Source organism: Astyanax mexicanus, chromosome 14 (genome assembly GCF_023375975.1).
Source record: "Astyanax mexicanus isolate ESR-SI-001 chromosome 14, AstMex3_surface, whole genome shotgun sequence".
NCBI lineage: Eukaryota > Metazoa > Chordata > Actinopteri > Characiformes > Acestrorhamphidae > Astyanax > Astyanax mexicanus.
In genome coordinates this window covers 44,416,004-44,434,051 of record NC_064421.1, presented here as the reverse complement: position 1 = coordinate 44,434,051, position 18,048 = coordinate 44,416,004, and the positions used below count along the sequence as shown (strand labels likewise).

The 18,048-nt window shown below is 37.3% G+C and overlaps 2 protein-coding genes across 2 annotated transcripts; both read left to right on the top strand.

Annotated features, from left to right (window-relative positions):
• Positions 1-258: 258 nt before the first annotated feature.
• Positions 259-4,697, top strand: npy4r (neuropeptide Y receptor Y4). The gene is made up of 2 exons (XM_007258951.3): positions 259-1,152; positions 3,373-4,697. Exon 2 carries the CDS (start codon positions 3,410-3,412, stop codon positions 4,535-4,537), a length of 1,128 nt encoding a protein of 375 aa, XP_007259013.3. The 5' UTR covers positions 259-1,152; positions 3,373-3,409; the 3' UTR covers positions 4,538-4,697.
• Positions 4,698-10,103: 5,406 nt separating this feature from the next.
• LOC125781046 (uncharacterized) lies at positions 10,104-16,517 on the top strand. The gene is made up of 6 exons (XM_049463950.1): positions 10,104-10,232; positions 11,928-11,981; positions 12,586-12,924; positions 14,052-14,378; positions 15,189-15,485; positions 15,574-16,517. The coding sequence occupies exons 2-6, from the start codon at positions 11,942-11,944 to the stop codon at positions 15,795-15,797; spliced, it is 1,227 nt and encodes a 408-aa protein (XP_049319907.1). The 5' UTR covers positions 10,104-10,232; positions 11,928-11,941; the 3' UTR covers positions 15,798-16,517.
• The last annotated feature ends 1,531 nt before the right edge of the window (positions 16,518-18,048 follow it).

Here is an 18,048-nt window from a genome sequence, read left to right as displayed (position 1 = left end):
GTCTATTTTTATATATAATGGCCCACCAGATTATAAAATGCACTATGCAAAGCTAGTAAGGAAGAGGAGTTTTAACTAATGACTAACTACTAGTAAATGTTGCCCAACAGAGCTACACTGAAAAAGTTCTTCCGGTAACCTAGGCCAATATTAGCTAGCGGTTTGTCCTACGTAGCTTGTTTTAACATGGTAAACACGCAGGGTACACGCACTTAGTGTGGTTCTTGGCTAATGCTGCTCCAGCAGTGCTAGCCGGGATTTGCAGCAAGTTACAGTCTCATATACTCTCCTCTGAACAGTGAAAAAGCTAGCGCTTAGCGTGGTTAATGGCTAATACTGCTCCAGCAGTGCTAGCCAGGGTTAGCAGCAGGCTACAGTCCGATAATACTCACTTCTGAACAGCGAAAGAAACCTCCACTTAGCATGGTTAGTGGCTAATGCTAATGCTGCTCCAGCAGTGCTAGCCAGGGTTAGCAGCAGGCTACAGTCCGATAATACTCACTTCTGAACAGTGAAAGAAACCTCCACTTAGCGTCGTTAGTGGCTAATGCTTATGCTGCTCCAGCAATGCTAGCCAGGGGTAGCAGCAGGCTACAGTCTGATAATACTCACTTCTGAACAGTGAAAGAAACCTTAGCATGGTTAATGGCTAATGCTAATGCTGCTCCATGAGATGGACTTGAATCAACACTCTGGGGAGCTCTCAAGCGCACAGTTAATGCAACATTCATTATGATTTAAAATGAGAAAACACAGTCATTTGACCATGAATGGCTTCACCCAACCATTAACCATGAGTGAAAAAAAAGTTTTTTTGTTTTCATTCATATCCTTTGAAAAAAGGCCCAAAAAAAGCAAAAATTCTGCCGGGGTATGAAAACTTTTAAATCCAGCTTTACAAAACCTCAACATTACTCCCATCCTGCAGTTTGCAGCTCTCACCACATGAGAGCAGCACATAAATACTGTATACTCCTTCCAGCCCCAACGCTCCAGCTCAGCCAATAAGAGTAGAGGAGAGTAAAGGAGAACTGAACAGAAGAGGAGAGAGGAGAAGTGAGGAGAGAAGAGAAGGGAAGGGTGATGGAGAGAGTGAGAGCCGCAATCAGAGGAGTGAGCTTGACTGAAGATGACTGAAGAACACACTCTCAGGTGAGAACTTTACCTTCATCTGCCTTCACCTGTTCTTCTCTAGAGTCGCAGAACTGCAACAGAACCGGGTACTGAAGTTTTAAATCATCTGATCTAAATTTTACGCAAAATATTTGTTTATACTATAAGAATTCCATAGCGGGGCAAGCTGAAATTATCATAATGGTCCTGGTGGTCTTTCCTTTTTATTAGGGCTGCAACCAATGATTATTTTGGTAGTCGACTAATCTGATTATCTTTTTTTTTTTTTGATTAATCAATTCGATTGGTCAACGATTATTTCTCTAAAAATCTCTAAAAACAACAGAAAAACAGCTAAACATGAGATTTAAAAGGCATGAGATTTTAAATGTCCACATGTTGTTTAAATGTGGAGAGTACTGATATTTAGTGAATAAATTTGTAAGCTGTTGTGTTTGGGCACTTTTAGAGACACAGACCAAGTTTCTTCTGTTCCCAGCACTTTGTGTAATGTGGTACTGTAACAAATTAACGATTAGTCGACAGTGAAATTTGTAGTCGACAAATTTTTAAATAATCGACATTGCCGATTATATCGACTAATCGTCACAGTCCTACTTTTTATGGCCTAAATTTAAGTATTGATCTCACAAGTCCTGCTCTACGTAAATCTTCTCTGAGTCTGCTGGAATGGTTCCTCCTGTTCTGCTTGGTTCTGCTGGTTCTGTCTGTCTGGTTCTGGATGTGTTCCTTCATTGTGTCTTTATTCTTACATAGAGGAAGTAGGATATAATCATTACTGATAGAGATGAACTATTACTACATATTTTATCACTATAATTCATGTTTAAATGAGCTATTTACAGGATGTTTAGGCTACGAACATAGCACACTCTCAAGTGAGATCTTTACCTTCACCTGCTTTCACCTGTTCTTGTCTAGAGTCTCAGAACTGCAACAGAACCGGGTCAAGTTTTAAATCATCTGATATAAAATAATGTAAAAGATTTGTTTTAAGCTTTTTTTAGTCTTTACACTAATATAATATTAGAATTCCAAAGTGGAGCTAGCTAAAATTCTGAAATTAACATAATGGTCTCGGTGGTCTTTCCTCACAAATTCTTCTCTACGTAAAGTCAGCTCTGGTTCCTCTTGTTCTGATTGGTTCCGCTGGGTCTGTCTGTTCTAGATGTGTTCTTTTACTGTGTCTTTATTCTTAGTTCTGAGAGCCGTAGCTCGAGGCACAGAAGGACTGATGAGCACAGTGTGTGTGTGTGTGTGTTTATTTTCGTTTCTGCCTGCTTCTGTTTGCTATATTTGACTGAGCCATGCTGGGACGGGTGGGCGCTTAAACTCCTCCAAATCCAGGGAATCCCTCAGGACTACAGCTGTAAATGTCAAACACACACACGCATACACACACACACTTTCCAAAAAGGATTTTGTCCTGTTTGGTGAATTATCTAGAATGTGTGTAAATGTGTGTGTTGATGCCCAGCTGTGTTAATCCAGATGTTTAAAATAGATTAATACCATGAGCTGATCATCGATACATCACCAATACATAGAAAAATGGGAATCACCTGTGTCCTCTACTATAGATACATTACCATGGTTTCTAGAGATGGAAATATCATTCAGCTATGTATTGTATTGGCCAGTTTTCAGGGGAAAAATGTGCAATCAGCTGCAATCTTTCAAATGTAGTTGATTTTGACAGCCAACCAAATCCTATTCAGCAGTTATGGATTACAGTACATTCACACTGGAGCAACATGATGCCTCCCACTGTTTTCTATGGAAATCAGTTGAGATTTTTCCTACTTAATGCAGATGAGAAGCGAGTTTTCGCTGGGCGGTAGCCAATCAGCACTGCATAGAAAGGGCATGCAAACCTTGTGCTGAACTCATTGTGAGAAAAAGAAGCTTAGCACTGCCAATGCTAAGCTAACTCAGGCTGTCCTAAATATGTACATGATTTAAAAATGAAGCAAAGAGGAAGGAGGATAGAATCGTTACTATATCCACATTTTTCATCACTATAATTCATGTTTAAATGAGCTATATATATATATATATATATATATATATATATATATATATATATATATATATATATATATATATATATATATATATATATATACACATATATTCATACAGATGTTTCTCAAAAAAAATTGAATGTCATTAAAAAGTTACTTTATTTTAGTAATTCCTTATATAGATGTGTAACATACAAACTTGTGTATTTTTCAGGCTCTGCTGATGCTTTCTTCCAACTGAACTAATCGAGATGAATCTTTCTGGCAAGTCATTATGGGTGGGGAACTCCTCCCTCTCTCATCACCACAGCAACACCACACTGTTCCTGATGGACGGGCCGTGTGGGAGGTCGCTGAGTGTAACCCTCGCTCTGGTGCTTTGCTATGGGCTGGTGCTCCTCCTGGGGCTACTAGGCAACATCCTCCTCATCTGCATCATCCTGCGACATAGGGACCGCCCCAACGTCACCAGCATCTTCATCGCTAACCTGTCCATCTCAGACATCCTGATGTGTGTGTTCTGCCTGCCCTTCACTCTCAGCTCGGTTCTGATGGACCACTGGGTGTTTGGGGCGGTGCTGTGCCGGCTCACGCCTTTCATCCAGTGCATGTCCGTCACCGTGTCCGTGCTTTCCCTGGTGTTAATCGCTCTGGAGCGCCATCAGCTGGTCCTACATCCATCTGGATGGAAGCCAAGCCCTGCCCAGGCCTGCTACGCCCTTTTGGGGGTGTGGTTTGTTGCCACAGTCACCGCTCTGCCTTTTCTTATCTTCCAGCTGCTGAGCAGCGACCCCTACAGCGAGCTCCCAACTCCAGAGAACCAGCTGCAGGCCTGCCATGAAGCCTGGCCTTCCGTACAGGACAGACAGGCCTACAGCGCCGCCCTGCTGGTGTTCCAGTATTGCGGCCCGCTTCTGCTCATGCTGTACTGCTACCTGAGAATTTTCCTGCGCCTCAGACTCCGGCGCCGCCTGCTGGAGCGGCAGGGCAGCCGCGGCCGCGCCGAAGAACGAAGACAAGTCGCGAACAGCAAGCGGGTCAGCATCATGCTGGTCACCCTGGTGACGGCGTTCGGGTTGTGCTGGCTGCCGCTGAATGTGTTCAACACCGTGGCGGACTGGCACGAGGAGGTGCTGCCCATGTGCCAACATGACCTTCTGTTCTCACTCTGCCACCTGCTGGCCATGATCTCCACCTGCATCAACCCCATCGTCTATGGCTTCCTCAACACCAACTTCCGCAGCGAAGTGCACTCCACCCTGTTGCACTGCCGCTGCCGGCCAGAAGGGGACGATTACGAGAACTTCCCGCTCTCTGCCGTGAACACGGACATGTCCCGCGCATCACTTAAAACCAACTGCAGGAACCACTCCGGCTGAGAAGGTGGCAAAGCTATGAAGACCCCAGATCTCAGTGCTAGATTCTATTTGCCAAAAAAAGGTTCCAAAATTATGTTCCTTAAAGGAGAACTCCAGTGTAAAATTGACTTTGGGTGTAAAAAAACTTAATAAAAAGTACTAACCTTTGTTGAATAGCCTACCACTGCTCTTGTACAGCTTTCTGAGATCCAGTAATTTTGTGCCCACCACTTTGTACACTAGCCTTATAATAAAAAATTATAAACATAATAAATCGATTTTTACACCGTTATCCAGGCTGAGTAGCTTCACACTTCCTTGGTAGAATTCGGAGAGCCCTGACATTTAAAACAAGGCATTAATAACTTTTAAAAAAGTGCACAAGAAGCTCATTAAAAAACATTTACATCCAGTGCCGCTAGCTTTCAGCTCTGTGTGCCGCCATCATTGTACTGATAATGATAAACATATATACATAGACTCCGCAGGCTATGGGGAGTCTATGTATATATGTCCATGACATCATCAGTAGAAAGATGGCGGCGTCCGGAGATCGGATATAAACAGTGGTTTTTAATAAGTGGTTTTAATAAGTGGTTTTTTTAGGTTATTAATGCCTCATTTTAAATGTCAGGGCTCTCCGGATTCTACCAAGAAAGTGTGGAGCTAAATTTAATTTTTTTCTCAAATTATTTAAGTAAATTCAACAGTGTGTTTGTCCAGAGTAGAACAGCCAGTCTACTGTGGAAGACATTGTGTGGAATTAAGCCCCTGAATGCCTAGGATCTTTTTGGAGGCGACTCCCAGCTCCAGTAGAATGTTAGTATGGAAAAAACAGCAGGCAGAAGAGCCATTTACTCTGTTATCAGCCTGCCGTTATCACTGGCCACCGCAGCTCAGCAGCTTCCGTATATATCCACTGGCAGGGCCTGGAGTCTGGAGGCTGGAAATCACTCAGATACTGACAGGAGAACCATTTACTCTACATTTAGAACTTCTGATTATCGGCCTTCCCCCCCCCCACACGCTTATAAACACAGCAGAACTGGAGCTCAGGAACCAAGCATTAGTGTTTCTAAAGGATTTTTGGATAAATTACTTTAAAAGGTTCTGTTCTGGACGTTCTGGAACTGTGAAGGCAGTAATAAATATGAACATGTTTGTGGAATATGTTCAGATTAGCTGTAAGTTACACTGAGTAAGCATACAGATCACTTATCAAGAGGGAAGAAGGAGGATGATTTAGAAGATAATGATAATGATATATATACTAAGTGTATTTAGCTTTGATTTAGTATCTAGATCCATTATCTGAAATACTTCACAGAACTGGGGAAGTGGGCAGAAACAAAAGAATAAAGAGAATTTTTGGTTGCTTATTCCCACACTGTAAGCCTGGATAAGCTGAATTTACTTAAAAAAATTAAGGCAACCAGTTGCCTTGAATATGTTAACTTAATATGAACTTAATATGAAAACTTAAGTTAGCATAATTTAGAATATTAAGTTATTACAACTAACAGGGAAGTTGATTTAACTTTTTTATTTTTGTTATACTGTAAGACTGGATAAGTTGAGTTTACTTAACTTTTTTAACGCAGCTGATTTGCTCAAAATTTTGAGTTGAATTTACTAAAAAAAATTGAGGAAACCGGTTGCCTTAAAAAAGATAAGTAATGTGGTATGAAAACTTGAGTTAGCATAAATTAAAACATCAAGTTTTTTTTTTTGGGGTGGGGGGGCGGGGTAAACATATAATATAGTAGTCTAATCTTTTATATCTCCTGCTGAACTGCTCTGAGAGAGAAGGGAGGATGTTATTTAGAGAATGCTGATTTTTTTTAGCCATTTTACATCTTTATTTAGGCCTACAATTTAAAATACTTTAAAAATTAAAAGACTTAAAACTTGCAAAATAAATCAAATAAAACTAATAATTCTACAGCACATAACCACTCAGTTCGTAATTAACAAGAGCAAAGAGAATATATAACAATAGTTGGCCAGTTGTTTGAAACTCGCCTTTTGAAAAAAGCCAAATATCTGCAGCCCTCTAATAACCAATCTGTGTACATGACTTGACAAGACTTTCAAGCATAAACACAACAAAAGTAGAGGTGGTGACTGATTTTACATGTATTGGACAAGGCATGTGTTAGTCTTCACCCTGCTGGTGTGTTGGGGCATCACTAGTGATAGGAGGAGTCCTAATGAGTAGGTAGGGTGATTGGCCTTGTAAATTGGGGAGAAAATTGGATAAAAATGAGAAATAAACTTAAAAAAAGGGGGACATATAAAGCAAAACTCACTTTTTGCTTGCTTTTGTACTTTCAGTTGGGTCTCAGCTGCTTCTATAAACACTAAAAAAACATCCCTCTGTTTTCTGTAAATCAGCTGAACATGTTTGGTGTCAGGAATCATGTGCTTCTATGAGCCGTTTGGAGGATCCTTTATTGTGACGTCAGAATAAGGAACCTGCATAGGCCCCACCCAGTAGATCATTTGAAGCAGCACCAGGATTAGCAAACAGACTTTGTCTGAGGGTAGGATCTGTACCTACTGTCCACAGCAAGTCAGCAGATCAGCGGGACGTAAGGATTTACAAATTATGAGTTTCGTCTTTCTATCACAGTTAAGAATGAACTATTTAGCACAAGCACACATGGCAACAGCTTATTTTCATAAAAGTGACAATAAAAGCCCACAAACCACTTTTTTATGAGAGAGATTTTGTGAAAGAACTTCATGAGCATGTTTTGTATAGCCAATAGACCTATTTTAATTTGTAATAAAAGAGTTATAATAAGTCCCTTCAAAATAGGTAAAACAGAAATTGCATTTTATAGCCTCTGTGAAAAGGGCTTAAACTGGGGGCTGATTTTGCAGGTTTATTATATCAGTTCTGCGCTTGTTTAAAAATAGTAGTGAAGCAATGTGTGTGTGTGCGTGTGTGTTCTGGCATATCAGTGTGTGTTATGTTCCTCTGATATAGACAGAGAAATATTGAGACTGGGATTTATCACTTTAATAACAAACCTTAGTTCTGACACACAGCAGACCTGCCTACATTCTCCCACCACCAACACAACAATATCCCTTACCTAACCCACCAACATTCCACCAACCTCGTCTAAACTAAGTTTAAAGCGAGAAATCACGCACAAATCAGGACTTTTACCAGTTCCACCAGGTGCATTTATGATTGGTGTCATTTGATAACAGTTTTTGATAGTTTTAAGACTTCAAAATCTGTTGTTTTTTTTTTTTTTGCAAATCTCAATAGATATTTTCCTAGGTTTGATTTCCCATTACTCTAAAATGCTCCAGATTTCCTACATTTCCCATCTCATTTATTCAAATTCTTACAGTATTATTACTTAAAACATGCATGATTAATACCATGGAAAGTGTGTCTCAATTCTGCTCTAAATACAATTTTATTTATTTATTTATTTATTTATTTTTCAAATTTTACCATCACATATCTTAAATTACTACAGTGATATAATTTGGTGTTTTTTTAAGACATTAATGGTTTCATTTGATAACACCTCGATAGAATAGATACCTCATTGAGAATCTTTGGGATGAGCTGGATGGAGAAGTGCTGCTTTGTGCAGAGGTCAGACTCTACCATCATCAATGCTGCTGCAAGATCTTGGTGAAAAATTAATGAAACACTGGATTGAAATAAATCTTGCGACATTGCAGAAGCTTATTGAAACAATGCAACAGTAGTGAATGTGTGCCACAATCAAAGATAAAGGCGGTGAGTGTGTGACCTTTTTTTGGCAGGCAGTAATGTAGTTAAATGAGGATTTCTGTCAAGAGGGTAGATGTGCTGTGCTGTGGATAAACAGTGACATCTGGTGGACAGATGAATAATGGATCTGTAAGAGCGTGAAAACATGAAACTAAAAACATGTTAAGAAGTTGTTTGCAGAAAGATGTGTCCATAAATGTGTTTTTTTTTTTTACTTTAATGAAGGATAAATGTGTTCAATTATGAATAATCCAGCATTTAATAGGGCTTGGTTTTAATGTAATTACTGTACGTTTAAAGAGACAGAAATATTTTTATAGTGGGCGGATTTAAGAGTATAGTAAGTTATTAAAACAGTTAACACATTATTTTTTTAAATAATCTATTTATAGACTAGTTATATAAAATAGAAAAAAAAAAAAAAAAACTTTGTATACTGATGAAACCATATGTGGCTATTATTAAATTTGCATAATTTTGTTAAATGGAAAAGATCTTAATAAAAATTATTTGAAACTTCCCAGCCGTATAATCTACAATTTATTTACAACTGAAAACTGTGACATAAGTCAGAGTTTAGCCTATATTTTTTGTGAAAAATACAACATTCATCCGAATAATAAATAATAGAATAATATTGTCAAAGTCTGTGTTATGATAACAAGATTAACTAAATCTGAAATGTCTCTATTCAAGTTATCCATATTATGTCATTATAAGTAAAATATATATCAGGCGTATCAGTAATTTCAATTGACAACTTATTACGGATGTCAGACCCCATCTTAATTTTGATGCTTTTATATATAAGGTCATTTTATATATATGGGCATTAACAGGGTACACTGCTGTTACAATTTTATAGTGGGTTTCTTTAGCTTTTGGAGTAATAGGACATAATAAATAAAAACTAAACGCTTGTCTTCTCAAAGAGGCCTCTATATTATCCCTCGAATAGCATGAGTTAAAGAAAATACACCAAAAATACATTGTTTAAAAAACGTACTAACAAGCCTATTTTCACATGTTTTATCCAGCAGGTTAACATCACCAACCTTCAAGGAAAAAATAGAAAGGTTCAATAAAAAAGGATTAAATACTATTTTAAATCAGCTGGAGTAATGTAATAGGAACTGATTTACAAATTTTATCATACCCCTTACTGGAGACAACAATGTTATACTTTTCAGTAAATTCTTCAAATTATTAAAAAAAAATACCACCTGAACTGAATAGATCAAGAGAAAAGTTTTCCCACTTTTAAACCAATCAGCTTTACTATTAAATTGGCACACAGTTCCTTAAACAAATGAGAGCACAGGAAAGGGCGGAGTTCAATGCTTAACCCGCCTTCCTACACTCTAAAAAACAGAGGTACGATATGAGTACTTTTTTGTACTTAAAGGTACACTCTTCATAATTGTACCCTCAAAGGTACAATATTGGTCTTTACGGGGTCAGATTTGTTCCCTCTGAAGTACAAAGTCATTTCTAACAGCAATAAGTACAAATTTGTACCATTTAACCAGCAAAAGGGTACATTCAGTTTTCTGTATCACTGTACTAATGAACAATATATATTTAAATTGCACATTTTTTATTTGAAAGCCAGACAATTTTGTATCATCAAGTTTTTGAGCCATATTTAGTCGATGATAATGTTTATAATCTTTATGATCTTTACTGCCACAAAAACCATGGGTACAAAAAAGGACTTTCACTGAAAGGTACTTTTTTGTACCTCAATATAAGGTACAGCCCCAGCGACAAGCTTTGTACTCTTTTAAGTACAAATCTGTACTTACTTTTCTTAGAGTGTACAGGCTGTGGCCTTGGTCTCACACACAGAGCTCGTGATCTAAACAGGATCACTTCGCTTTGGCTTTTCAACACCAACAGTTCAACTACGGAGAAGCAGAACCCAAACCAGGAATTTAGGCGGTTTCATACGATGTAAGAACCTTTTCTTTCTCTGCTTTTTGATATAACTTAGTGTTTATATAATCCTACTTATTTAATAATGTTTTGTCTTTAATAAAGACAATGTTTATCTTGTTTAGAAGATTTATCGTGTGAAAAATAATGTACTCTGTATTATTACACCAAATACACTATATATTATCCAGCCATCACAAAAAACAATAATACTGATTTAAAATAGAGTATTCTAATTATAAACTAATAACATTAAATAAAACAATTTTAAACATTATGAAATCAATCGTGTAAAAAATAATCTGCTACTGACGTCAGAAACTTTGCACTATTACACCAAATACACTAACTATATATTATCCAGCTATCACAAAAAAAACAATAATACTGATTTAAAACAGATTATTCTAATTATAAACTAATTACATTAAATAAAACAATTTTAAACATTATGAAATAAATCGTATGAAAAATAATCTGCTACTGACATCAGCTTTTTTATAAACTCCTACAGATATTTGCAGTCTGAGAGTTTTATTAGTTTTAAACTTCTGTTTAAAATAAGATTTCTGAGCTTCTGAATGACTGCTATGTCTAAACAGTGACCATTTAAAGTTTAAAGCTCTCTAGTCTCCTCTTTGTTTACACCGTCAGCTGGCGAACACTTTCACTTTCTGCGTAACTGCGCAGTATCTTATGATACGATGGGTTCGACCTTGGGGGTTTGGGGGACACATTTGCTACTGTCAGTCAAAGTCCACCCTATCCCCTATACAACAAAAGCTATATTTACTACATATAAATAAAAAAATGTCTCACATATCAACATATTCACTACTAAATTATTAAAGACCTCACCACACTTTCGTTATCTACCAATCCCCTGTCACTTCACCTACCAACTAACTCTGTTCATTAACTCTTAACACATAACACAATATAACCTAGTAATTTACCATAACATGACTTTATACTAAAACTTTTTATTTATGCAGTATATATTGCAGTGTTTTGTTTTGTTTTGCTTCCTTCTTTATTCTCGACTGAGCTTCCTGTTCTGACGCAATGGTAGGAGGGTGTTGCATCACAGCTTCAGCACAATAACAGGAAACAGGAACACCGAGCCCTATAACAATCCTAACCCTATATTGTGTGATTAGATTTAATAATAAGCCACTGACCCCTGAGAGTGTAATTAACTTTATATCATATTAGAAAAAAAAAGAAATAAACATAAAGTCAGAGGTCAGTAAGAGTGTCTACTTCTAATTAGTCTACATACTATTAGAATAAACCTAAATAAACATAAAGTAGGTAGTAACTAAAAGTACATTCCTATAATTAACTCTATATAAGATTAGAATAAACACAAATAAACTTAAAGTTAGTGGTCACTGAGAGTATCCACTTGTAATTATATGTATATTTAACATAAAAAAATTAAGTAAACTTAAAGTCAAAAGTCAGTAAAAATGTATTTTTCTATTTAATTCTATATAACATTAGAATAGTCTCAAACAAAGCATGTGGTCAGTACAAATGCATTTGTAAAAAATAACTTTAACTTCTTTCTTTAAATTATTTGTGAAGTTATACATTAAAACAGCATGTTTGTGAAAGAGCTAATGCAGTTCATTTGTAAATTTGTAAAAACAAAGATAAGTTAAAACCCAGTCTGGATTTAAATAATCAAAAATCTGTTCTTTTCCACAGGCACATTGATCGTTATGTTGGCTGCATCAATATGCGTATTGTGTGTGGTCTTTGGTAAGAGTATTAATAATTTATAAGTCATTTATATGTTTGTCATATAAAGCTCTGGAAAAAAAACACTTAAATATGCTGCTTGAATTTTTGCACCAGGAGTAAAGTCATAAAGTTATCCAAAAGCAGTGTGTAAGACTGGTGGAGGAGAACATGATGCCAAGATGCATTAAAACTGTGATTAAAAACCACCAGGGTTATTCCACCAAATATTTATTTCAGAACTCTAACTTTATGAACTTGTTTTCTTTGCATTATTTGAGGTCTGAAAGCTCTGCATCTTTTTTGTTATTTCAGCCATTTCTCACTTTTAAATGCACTAAATGAGCAATTCATTTTTATTTGAAATTTGGGAGAAATGTTGCCCGTAGTTTATAGAATAAAACAACATTGTTAATTTTACTCAAACATAAACCTATAAAGTGGTCTCCTAATTTTTTTTCAGAGTTTTATATTTTGTGTATTGTTTCAGCAGTTATTTCAGCAGTATGTTACTAAATGTGCTAAAACTCGTAACTGAATATGCTACCAATCAGTAGTGTGAGTGCTGCTATGCTTCTATGGTTAATATGCTCTTAATAATAATGTTCTGTCACCCTGCCACTAGGGGTGCAGTCTGCTGCTGTGACCACTTTACCTGACGTTAACCTGGGGGACCCAATCACACTCCCCTGTAAAGACCATGACCATGAAGACACACCTGTGGAGCAGCTGGATGTTCAGTGGCGGCTTGGTGAACAGCTGGTCATTCGACTGTTCCAAGGCCAGGTCAACTACGGAATCAACTACAGGAACAGGACTGAACTTCCAGCAGAAGGATCTAGTCGTGGAGATTTCTCCCTGATCATCACACACACACAGCATGGAGACAGTGGAGTTTATCAGTGTGTGATCAGGAGAGAGAACCAGGAGGAACCTCTGGGAGAAGTTCAGCTCAGGGTGAAAGGTGAGAAAAGCTAGAAAGATGATCAAAAACGAGTTAAAGGTCTCATTTATTTTATTTTATTTTTTTCATTTTAAAATGTCTAGTTGTGGTCTCTAGTATAAATGAATGCCATATGAGCTGTTTTTGTGAAAGAAAAAAAAGTGCTCCGGTGATCCAGTATAAGGCTGCTTTAGTCCAGAGGAGTAGTGGGCGGGGAGAAAAGATAGGATTTCGGCTCTTGCTTATAAATATTCATACATGCAAACATATTGCCTCTGATAAGCTAAAAGCACTGCGATGCAGCGAGACAGTGCTTTTAGCTTATCAGAGGCAATATGTTTGCATGTATGAAACATTAAAAAAGACATTTTTACACTAATAACAGTCTTTGCAAAGTCATATATTATTTTACAACATGTAAGTTCAGCCACTGACCTAGTCTTAGACTCTCTGTAAAATGCTAAATCCACCGGAGATCCTATGTAAACCTAGTTACTTCCACACAAAGGTGGGGAGTTAAAGTCCAGAAAGTGAAAATCCACCCCATCCAGGCAGTTGAAGCAAAACCCTGGGGTGAGTTTTTACTTTGTTTACTTGTGTAAACAAAACTGTTTTAAACATACACCTACCTATCTCAATTGTACTTCGCTGATGGTGTTCTATAGACAAATTCTAACCATTTGTTCCTTAGCTCTGAATTACTAGGCAAAGCATATAACACTGATGTGTTATTTGCACAAATAACACAGGAACAAACAGCCAATCTGTTCATAGTGCTGTTAGTTTCTGTCTGTGGGAGGTCGCCTTAGATCTGTGGGCAGTCGCGAGCAGAGGTGGGCGAGCCCATGAATACTAATTCATGGGTTGACGTAGACACGGGTGCTTTTCCTGATCGATTGCAGACAATGGAGGTTAAGGAACTGTACCTACTGTAATTCACAAAAAAAAAAAAAAAAGTTGATTTTAGCAGAAGGACACCTTTAAAAATAATGCTTTCTGGGGAACTTAAACCAATAAATAAGACCACTTCAGAAAATGTTTGAAATGATAATGCATTCTAGGTAGGGAAGTTACTTTTATACAAAATACTATGTAAAAAAATATTTTTAGAACATGTTTACATCCTGTGTGTATCATTCTGTCTCCAGCCCCCCCTTCTCCCAGTGCTGTGTTCGTTAAGGTGGGTGAGGAGGTGGTTCTGCCCTGCTTTGGTCGTGTGGACTGGTTTAAATCAGAAGCTGAGCTCGTCCAGTGGTTCAGAGGAGATCAGCTGGTTCTGCAGTGGGAGAAGGGTTCTCTGTATGTAGATCATCTGTTTACAGACAGAGTGTCACTGTCTAAAGATAGAATCCTGAAAGATGACCTCTCTCTGGTTCTGAAGAACACCATCCACGAAGACCAGGGTCTTTATCTCTGCTCATTTGTGAAAGACCAAACCATCACACCTGCTGTACAGACTAATCTCACTGTGACAGGTAAATACAAACAGCTAACTACTGGTGCAGCACAGTTTTACACTTCAGTAATTCAGTCTGTTATTCTTGGGCTGTTTGAAGATTCAGTATTGAGAAAGGATGAGAAAAGAAGGTGAAATGTACATAGATTAGAGGAGGGACAGAGTGAGAGAGTGTGGGATTGGGTTGGACATAGCGAGGAAGAAAGAGGCACAGTATCGAACAGGAAAATAAGGAAAGTAAAATGAGGAATAGGGTTGCACAAAATGGGACAAGTTGGCATATATTTGAGTGGGACAGGAGAACTATTAGAGTGGAATTGAGTTGAGCAGCGTTGGATAAAATGCATTAGGGTGGGACGAAATGGGATAGAAGCAGAAGTAGAATGGTGAGGTCTATTAACCCTTTCAATCCTGAGTTATGTTCCAGTGATGGAAAAATATAAAAATACTGTTTTTTTTACCTGTGATGCAAACAAAATTAACTAATACGATAATATAAAAACCAGTTAAATCCAATTTATTAAAATATATTTAGAACACTGTCTCGCTTTAATGCCTGAGCTGCCGTTTTTTTTCCAGTGAAGTGGGCGGGGCTAAGCTACTGTTTCCTTGGCTTTTAAATTGTTTATTTGGTGCTTAATGCTCTATTCGCATGGAGAAAAAACTAGTCTCAATTAGTGTTATTTGCAACACAACATTAAAAAAGGAAATATATGATTGAAATTATTTGAAAAAGGGTTAAGACAGGTGGAGATAGAGTGGGACAGGTTGAATGAAGGGGGGCAGAAGGACACTGGAAGATGTTCATCACTACTTCTCTGTTTTTTAGACCACCAGACTCGTCTGGAGGTGGGGGCGGGTTCCTCAGTGCTCCTTCCCCTCCATACAGCATCTGCAGTGAAAGTGTGGTTCCTGCCTGATGGAGGGAACGGTACTGTAAGTGTGTGTGAGGTGGAGGAAGACCAGCTGAAGTGTGAAGTGTCTTATACAGGCCGAACGGTTCTACATGAAGCCTCCCTGAAGAAGCTGGAGATCCACTCCGTGGTGTATTCTGGAACCTTCTCAGTGATGGAGAGAGAAAGCCACCATACTGTTAATGTCCTGTTCTTACAGGTGTTGCCTGCAGGTACAAATTCCACTTCTCCTGTTGGGTTAAGCCAGTGTGACTTTCTCTCTTTTTCACTCATCTAACCCTGTTCCCTTCTGATCTTCAGGTGAACCTGTGGTAAATGCAGCAGCAGTGCTGATAATAACAGTAACTGTAGTAGTTTTAATGGGGATATCTGTGGCCACTTTTGTGATCAAACTGAAGAGGTACAGGCGGAGACGTAGCACATTGGAGCAGGCAGATGAAGCCCTTCACCAGAAGCCCACTGATACCACCAGCATTGAGATGCCAATCAGTAAAAATGAACAGTCTGTCGAGGGCATCATATAAACAACCAATAGTCTAGTGCCTATTTCTTTATACACTGCTCTGATTCTGTCTACTAAGCTACAGTTCCTGGAGTGGAGGAATGTAAATATTGTAGAATGATTAACTAGAATATTTCTTTTTTACTCTTTCATGTAGTCGTGTAGTTCCGGGTCATTGTTGGTTTTTGTGGATCTTTACTTTGTAAAGGAAAAATCTTTCTTTTTTTTTTTTTAAAAGTTACTGTAGATTAGATGTCACAAGTTTTTGATTCGTTTGACGCCCTTGCTGTAGAAATATAAACTTTTATTTCTGCTGTAAACTAAAGATAGTACTGTGCAATAATCAGCTTTTTTTAATACACCATAGCATTATTATTAGCATTCACCATAGCACAGTAATACACCATAGCATTATCATCAATGTGAGGGGAAGATATATTAAGTGGAGATACAGTATATGAAGCAATACTGAACCGTCTGTGCAGTGTTCCTGGTATCCAGCGGTCAGTACTCACAAAAAATATGTTCCAAGGAAGCACAATCAGTAAAACCAGCAACAGGGTCATGGCTAAACCACCCAAGGCTAAGTGATTTTTATCAAGGCTCTTCCCATCTCACAAGTTGAAGGACGTGGATTAAAGGATATGATATAATATTAATCTTTGTACCATATACCAATATTTTTTATTATTTAATATTATTATTTATTTGTATTAAATAAAGTGTGATTTTTTAAATTTTATTGATCATCATTGTTGTTTTTTTTACAGATAAAATGTATAATATATTACTGAACTCTGAACTGGTAAAATGGGGAAAACGGCTGTGCTGAATCCCTAAAAATCTCTTTCTCATAAAGTTATTACTCCACTACTTATGAATACACTGCTTAATGCCTGAGAAACTGTTTTATCATAGTTTGAGAAGATTTTTGGGTCTGAAACATGTCCTTAAAATTGAATATTTTTAAAGTAGTGGACAGGTACATGCAGGGCTTTGAAAAAGTAATTGTCCCCAAACACAGGGTATCGGTTCAGGTCCATTTAAACATATCCAGATATTTTATATTGTTTATATTAAAAACAGCAAGTACCTTTATGGATATTCAGAAGTGTAAGCACTTAAATAAATAATATCTGTAATATTCATGTAATGTTACGAGGCTGTTTGAAGCAAAAATAGCATTTTAGCTAGTTGTTATCACTGTTGCTAATAAATGATAATTAATCAAAAAATAGAGTTAAAATAATGTGTATAAACCAAATATTTCGAAATGTTATTGTTCATTTTGTACATAAATAATCTGTTATCACTTTTTATGCGATATGACTTATTAGACTCTCAAATAAGCTTTGTGCACGACATATATATTTTTATAAATTGACTTGGGTCTCTTAAATAATTATTTATTTAGAAAATGTGAAAAAGTATAAATGTTTTGGAATTTTCAGTAGGTTTGGTGTATCAGTAGGTTCCCGTCTGAGCTATGACACAATGTTCAGCTAAACTTCCTAACATGAGTTTTATTCACTTGCTTCAGTAATTTAGTTAAGCTATTTAATTTATTTATGTTCCTGTAAGGATAGACTCTTGCAAAGTTTTGTAAATGAAGGTCTGACAATGTCTTTTCACACATAAACTAAATTACACATGCAGCAAACAGCAGCTTTATTTACACATTTAGACTGTCAGAGAAGTGCATTTTCATTCATTTTTAACTTTGACACTTTAACTTTTTACCCATTTATTATAATTTTTACATACTATATTTTTCACACTATAAGGTGCTATGTGGCACTAGTAACTCGTAGCAGTAACAGGGGTGTCGCTATGGTTACCTTCTAAATTCAGCTAAGCTAAGTTAGCTTAAAACTAAGCTAAATTAAGTAAACAAAACTGTAATTCTTACATTTCAGATGAGTCAGACAAGTCAAACGAGCTCTGGGTGTTAATCTACACAGATTCCTCTACTAAAAACAGTTTTTTTGTCTGAGTAAAGCACTTTCATTTATTTACAGTAAGCTTACAGATTTCTACAAAAGCTGGAGCATTAGCATTAGCGGCTAACCGCTAGCGGTTAGCGGCTAATGCCCGCCGGCAGCGCTATACTGAGGAAGCCTCAGTGTTCAGGTAAGCCAGGGTGATATTAGCTAGCAGTTCGTCCCACTTAGCTTGTTTTAACACGGTAAACACACAGACTACAGTACTCACCTCTGAACAGTGAAAGAACTTGTGCTTAGCCCAGTTAGCAGCTAATGCTAATACTGCTGGAG

Bases quoted from the DNA above. Each gene is read 5' to 3' on its own strand.
- npy4r (XM_007258951.3), top strand. From the start codon at position 3,410: ATGAATCTTTCTGGCAAGTCATTATGGGTGGGGAACTCCTCCCTCTCT.
- LOC125781046 (XM_049463950.1), top strand. From the start codon at position 11,942: ATGTTGGCTGCATCAATATGCGTATTGTGTGTGGTCTTTG. The intron at 11,982-12,585 runs GTAAGAGTATTA...CCCTGCCACTAG, and splicing joins CGTATTGTGTGTGGTCTTTG to GGGTGCAGTCTGCTGCTGTG. The intron at 12,925-14,051 runs GTGAGAAAAGCT...TTCTGTCTCCAG, and splicing joins AGTTCAGCTCAGGGTGAAAG to CCCCCCCTTCTCCCAGTGCT.